General features: G+C 44.1%; 1 protein-coding gene across 1 annotated transcript; it reads left to right on the plus strand.

Moving 5' to 3' along the window:
• Positions 1-3,132: 3,132 nt before the first annotated feature.
• On the plus strand, positions 3,133-4,602 carry LOC144278418 (olfactory receptor 52P1-like). Its single transcript, XM_077839699.1, has 2 exons — positions 3,133-3,178; positions 3,620-4,602. The coding sequence occupies exon 2, from the start codon at positions 3,664-3,666 to the stop codon at positions 4,600-4,602; it is 939 nt and encodes a 312-aa protein (XP_077695825.1). The 5' UTR covers positions 3,133-3,178; positions 3,620-3,663.
• The last annotated feature ends 2,353 nt before the right edge of the window (positions 4,603-6,955 follow it).

Genomic DNA, 6,955 nt, shown 5'->3' on the forward strand with positions numbered 1-6,955 from the left:
GGAGCCCAGGCTGGGGTGTCGGAGGGCTGAGTGGTTCCCCAGTTCCTGTGGCACCCTAGGGGGAACCCAACACACATTGGAATCAGCTGCTTCAATCTCCCATCACACTCTGAACCCCTGTCCACACTCTCCTTCCCCATCCCAGGCTGCCCCAATTCCAACAGCACCCTGGTCGCCAGTATCTCCACCATGCTCCCCAGTCATCCCTGGCTCCAACCTTCTCTCACCCTCCCCACAACTCTTCCTTTGAAAGGGGTGAGGTGCCTCTTGTCACACCTTCTCCCTTGGCTAGGAGGTAATCAGTGACTGTGTCTCACCAGTGGGAAATCTCACACATGAGTGGCAAAAGACAGGGCACCTGTGTGGCTTCTCTCGTTACACCCATACACAAGGCATGGTGTTTCCAGGACTGTTACGCAGGAACAACTTGCAAGCTGAAAAGTATGCACATTATGCAATGGGAGTGGTCAGTTCTGGGACATGTGAGGGCCTAGATAAATACAGCTGCCATGTGGAGGAACCACAGGGACACAGGCATTAAACCCAGGAAGCTCTGGGACCATTTGCTAACCAGCCCTGTTAGCCATCCACGGTAATGGCTGTACTTTCATTCCTTACTGCAGATCCTTTATGGGGTGAAATCATGATTTTTCTCACCTAAAATGTTCATCCGTGCAGTGCCTCATGAGATCCTTCAGCCTCGTGAAACACACACCTAGTGTAACACTTCCCATACATTTGCTAGTCTGTAAGGTGCCACCGGTACTCCTGTGCTTTTTGCGGATACCGACTAACATGGCTGCTACTCTGAAACCTGTCATTTCCAAGTTGCCGCAGTCACATGAGTATTTTTCCTCACAGGGCTAAATTCAACCCGGTCACGAATAGAAAAAAATGCTTTTAGTAAGCTGAGACATGAGCCTGGAGGCACAAGGCCTCCAGCTGACATTAGGGTGACCAGACAGCGAGTGCGCAAAATTGGTGCAGTGGGTGGGGGGTAATGGGAACCTATAGAACAAAAAGCCCCAAATATCATGACTGTCCCTATAAAATCAGGATAACTGGTCACCCTAGATGACATGTTAGGAGATTCCAAGGCCAGAAAGGACAATTGTGATCATTTAGTCTGTATAACACAGGCCTGTACAACACAGGCCTGAGAATTTCCCCAAAACCATTCCTAGAGCAGATCTTATAGAGAAACATCCAACCTTGATTTCAAAATTCTCAGTGATGAAGAATCAGCCAAGACCCTTGGGAAATTGTTCCAATGGTTAATTACTCTCACTGATAAAAAATGTATGCTTCACTGTTTAAAAATGGCATCTTATTTCAAGTCAGAATTTCTTCAACTCCAACTTTCAGCCACTGGATCCCATCACTCCTCTGAATACTAGGCTGAAAAGCCTAGTATTGAATATTTTGTTCCCCGTGTAGGTACTTACAGACGGTTATCAAATTACCTCTTAACCATCTTTGTTAAACTAAATAGATTGAGCTCCTTAAGTCTATTACTGTAAGGCAGGTTTTCTCATCTTGTAGTAATTCTTATCACACTTGGATGTTGGTACATTGAAGAGGGTTCAGACATCTTTAATCATGGACACCAGAACTGGACACAGGATTCCAGCAGCATTTGCACCAGTGCCAAATACAGAGGTAAAATAACTTCTCTGTCTCTCCTTGAGATTCCCCTGGTTATCATCCCAGGATCAGATTGGCTGTTTTGGCCACAGGGTCACATTAGCTAATTATCCTTTCAGGCTCCCTAATCTTTTTCAGTCATTGCACTTCCCGTGATAGTTCCCCATCGTGTAAGCATCGCCTGCATTCTTTGTTCCTAGATGTAGATATTTACATAGCTCTATGAGAACGCATATTATTTCCTTCAACCCTGTTTACCAACCAATCCAGATTGCTCTAAACCAGGGGCCTCTCCTCCTCATTGTTTACTGTACTCCCAATTTTTGTATCATCTGAAAACTTCAGGTATGAGAAGGGCTGGAATCTGAGTTGCTGACACGTCTCCGCTTACACTTGTCCGTTAACACCAGTCACATATGTCTCAGACAAAGTTGGGTGCCTGCAAGAAAGTGTCTCACCAAGAGAAACAAGGGAAGTAACAGAGGTGCAGGCCTGTAACCCTCAATACCAAGACCCTTGTGCTGCTCTGTGTGCCCATTCTGCTGAGCATAGAGTCATAGTCCAGCATGATAATCTCTGCTTCCCTGAGGGAAACTCGACTCCTTTCCAATATACGAATGACATCGTGGACTAGACCTATGGTCCATCTAGTCCAGTGTCCTCTCTCTAATGCTGACCACTCTAGGAGCTGCAGAATAAGGTGTAAGAAACCCAGCAGTAGGTGTATGTGGGAGAGCGGGGAATGACCTGACAATCCTGAGAGCATCACCCTAATGCCTAACAGCTAGACACTGGCTTGTGCCCTGAAACACAGGGGTGTATAGGCTTTTCAAAATGTTTATTTATCTGTAACTATTCTAACTCGGTTCAGAGTAGCAGCCGCGTTAGTCTGTATTCGCAAAAAGAAAAGGAGGACTTGTGGTACCTTAGAGACTAACCAATTGATTTGAGCACAAGCTTTCATGAGCTCCAGCTCACTGCCTCCGATGAAGTGAGCTGTAGCTCATGAAAGCTTATGCTCAAATCAACTGGTTAGTCTCTAAGGTGCCACAAGTCCTCCTTTTCTTTATTCTAACTGGATAATCTCACTATTAGGTAAATGTGAAAACACTTCTTGATTCTTGCTTAGCTCACATCCACAACAACCTCTTGTGGCAACAAGTTCCTCAGTCACATTGGGCACTGAGTGAAGAATGCATTCTATTTTTATGTGTTTTGAATGGGCCATGTTTCAGTTTAATTGAATATCATCTTGATCTTGTGTTATGAGACAGGGAGAACACATTCTCCATCAGCTCTCTACCAGTGAGTATTTAATAAACTTTTCTCATGTCCCCTCTTATTCATCTCCTTTGTAAGCTTACAATCCCAGTCTTTTCAACCTATCTTCACGGGAGTTTCCCCCCAGGCCCTCCCACATGAGAGTTTCTGCAGGCCCTTGATCATTCTCGTTGCCCTTCCCAAAACCTCTCTGGTCCTGCAATATCCTGTATAAGAAGGGTGCCCACTACTACACAGAGGAGTCCAGAGAACTGTGAAACAGTCTTTGACTGATCTCATGGCATTGCATTTTCTGTATGATTTTCCACCCCACTCCTCCTGCATCCTAAAATTTTGCTCAGTTTCTGTCCCCGATTGCACTGTGAGCAGGGTTTCACAGAGCTGTATACCATGATGCCCAGGTCCCTGTAAGGATTTTGAGGAGTTCAAGTTTTTACCTCCAGTGGGCATACACACTGCAGTTACTGATATTGAAATTCATCTGCCAGCATGCTGCCCATTCCCCTGGATTTGTTAGCTCCCTCTGAGGAGCTCTCTGGACTTGATTATGATTGAAATATTCTGGTGCCATCTGTAAATGTTGGCAACTTACTACTCACCCCCCTTTCTACATTGGTAATAACTATAAAATATTTACTGCAATAATTGTTATGAAGTGTGTAACCCTCCTTGCTGTGCTTCTTTCCCTTCACAGGCACCTTGAACATTTCTGAGCCTGAGTGACAGATCAACCATCTCATGGCAGTTTTCAACCTCACCCCCTCTGATCCTTCAATGTTCATTCTAATGGGCATCCCTGGCCTGGAAGCTGCCCACCTCTGGATTTCCATCCCTTTCTCTATGTTCTACATTATTGGTCTGTTGGGAAATTTCATGATTCTCTTTGTTGTAGGCAAAGAACAGACCCTGCACAAGCCGATGTACCTGCTTCTCTGCATGCTGGCAGTCACAGACATTGGCATGTCTACATCCGCCATGCCAAAAGCACTGTGTATATTTTGGTTCAATTTGAAGGGTATTACTGTGGGTGGCTGCCTCACCCAGACGTTCTTCCTTTACATGGTTTATACGATGCACTCAGCTGTCCTAGTGACAATGGCCTTCGATCGATACGTTGCCATATGTAACCCTCTGAGATACGCCACCATCCTCACCAACACATGCATAGCTAATCTAGGGCTCGTGGGTTTGATAAGAGCTGTTCTCTTCATTCTGCCCATGCCCCTGCTCCTGAGCAGACTGCCATTCTGTGCCAACCGCATTATTGCCCACACATACTGCGACCACATGGCTGTGGCAAAGACATCGTGTGGGGACATCACAGTCAACAGGATGTATGGCTTGGTGATAGTGTTTTTAGTCATTGGGTTAGACCTGGCACTCATTGTCCTGTCATATGGCCTGATTATCAGGGCTGTCCTCAGAATCTCCTCCAAGAAAGCCCATCAAAAAGCCCTCAACACCTGCACAGCCCACATCTGTGTGATGCTGATTTCTTATACTTCCGTCCTCTTCACTACTCTGACACACCGGTTTGGTCAGGGCATTGCTCTGCATGTTCACATCATCCTGGCCAACCTCTATTTCATTGTCCCTCCTATGCTCAACCCTATCATTTATGGGCTCAAAATCAAAGAACTTCGTGACAAAATGGGCAAATACACCTGCAGAATATGACTGCTGGGGGCCAATGACTTTAAACCTGTGTGACAAGAGGGCGAAAGGAGATCTCCTCGTTAATCACAGGTTCTCTCTCCTAGCTTGGCTGAACACACCAGTGTGGAAGTTCACAGTCGTGGAAGTTCACAGTCTGACAAGTTCCTCATACCTAATGTCTTATCACTCCATCACCAAGCACTGCTCTCTCTCTTGCTGAGTTCCCTCTCTGACCATCCCCTGCTCTTTCAGTGTCACTCATCAGCTCCCATCCCCTATCCCCCTGTCACTCGGCCTCTCCATGTCTTCCAGACTCCCAGAAGATACTGCATCTTTCTGAAACAAGGTGGCTTCCCTGTGTGAACAGGCTGCTTGTCTGTTTGACGACATGAAGCCACATTTTCTGATGGCCAAAGAGAAATAAAGCAACTACAGCACTGCAGTTCTTTATCATATGTACACTGATCCGGTGAGCAAAATTTACCTGATTTTCTACATCCAGTCCCTAAAGAATCCTGGAGGGGAAACCAAACGTTTCTGTTGGAAAGTGCTAATACAGGAAAGCTGCTGCAGGTTTTGAGGACATTCTACTAGAGCTTATTAGCGAGAGTAGTGAAACTGTGTGTTTTTGAGAAGTGGACTGGGTTTCCCTGGATTTGTTGAGGGGTGGGGGGTATACACCAAAGCCAACTGCAGCCATATGAGAGAGTACTCTCTGCCACTATGAGTTAATGAAATAGACCACCACGTGGTTTAGGGGCAATTGGAAAGCAGGGTTTTAGATGCAAGGTCAAAATCTAGCTGGCAGGTTCTGGTAATCAGAATTGGAGGAGTGGACAGACATGTAATTAAGTGAAAATGAAAGAAGAGAAATGTTTGAAAACCTTGAGTCTAGATGCCTCTGATATTAGACGTTTAAAAAAGTTAGGAAAAATGATAATCCAGGCGGGTCATTATGTCCTGTGTGTGTTGTTCAAGGTATAAAAGATGAGTTAATACAGTGTACGTTGGAGCAGTCCTCTGAAGCTATCTTGAGAGACATTTTTCCTAACACCATTTCTCTCCAGCAGGTGAACAACTGGCCTCTGTGAACCGGCTGTTAATTACTCAATACCATTCCAGATATTACACATAGGCAAATATCTGGGATGCTCTAAACCTACTACTTATGTGGTGTTAGTATATAGGCTCTTTTGTCAGGCTGAGAGTGGGTGTGCTTTATTTGGAGGTCACTTATTTGGGCTTTTTTGTATAAATGACTTCAACACAAAATTGTAGAGTTTAAAAATGATTGTAGGAGTGGTTTTCATGATTGACTGGGGTCAATGTAGATGCACGTCATTAGAATTTTAGAATCCTCCTATCCCCTCTCCCATTCGATTAAGAAAACTACCAAATTCATGAACTTTCTGGCCCACCCACTTTGTACATCCTATCATGTTCCAACCAAGCAACGCAAAGATGTCATTTGGGATTTTTAAAGTCTTATCTGATGTAAATATTCATTTTCCAATTAAATGTACAGTACACTTTCAATTCCACCCAATTCTTGGCCTCTGTCACATCTAGTGGCAGTGAGATCCACAGACTGTTTATATTTTTTTTTAAATAAAGTGCATTGCTTTTCGGCAGAACCGAGCAACCTCTCTGTTCTTGTGTTAAGAGACGAAGTAGATAGAGAACCTAAATGGGGTGCTCCTATACCTTTCACAAAGTGGTGAATGTCTCTTTGTTTGAGATAGGTAAGAGTACTGTTGATGGATAATACCTGCAGAATAGGCCTATTCATAAGACCTACCAAAATCTCTAAAGGAACGTATTTGTCCCACTATATCCCATCAATAAAGCCCTAATACAGGAGGTGTTTAGTCCTATCTACAATTACATGAAATGAAGCAGCAGTCAATACTATTTGCTGTCTTCTCTCTTCTAGAAAAGTTTGTATCTGTAGTATGCCTAAGGAGGAGTACTGAAGAAAAGAACCTGAAGATTACAGCTGATCACTAACTGAACGAGAGTCAACCATGTAATACTATTGCAAAAAAAACAAACATCATTCTGAGATGTATTAGCAGGAATGTTGTAAGAAAGACACAGGTAGTAAATCTTCCACTCTAGTCAACACTACTAAGGTTCAACAGAGTATTCAGGAAAGATGTAGACCAATTGGAGAAAGTCCAGCACCAAAACTGATTAAAGGGTTAGAAAACATGACCGATGAGGAAAGATTGAAAAAAAATGGAAAAAACTGGGTTTTTTAGTCTGAAGGAGAGACAACTGAGAGGGGACATGGTAAGTCTTCAAGCATGTAAAAGGTAGTTATAAAGAGGGTGAAAAACTGTTCTTATCCACTGAGGACAGGGCAAAAAGCAAT

Source organism: Eretmochelys imbricata, chromosome 1, assembly GCF_965152235.1.
Source record: "Eretmochelys imbricata isolate rEreImb1 chromosome 1, rEreImb1.hap1, whole genome shotgun sequence".
Classification (NCBI taxonomy): domain Eukaryota; kingdom Metazoa; phylum Chordata; order Testudines; family Cheloniidae; genus Eretmochelys; species Eretmochelys imbricata.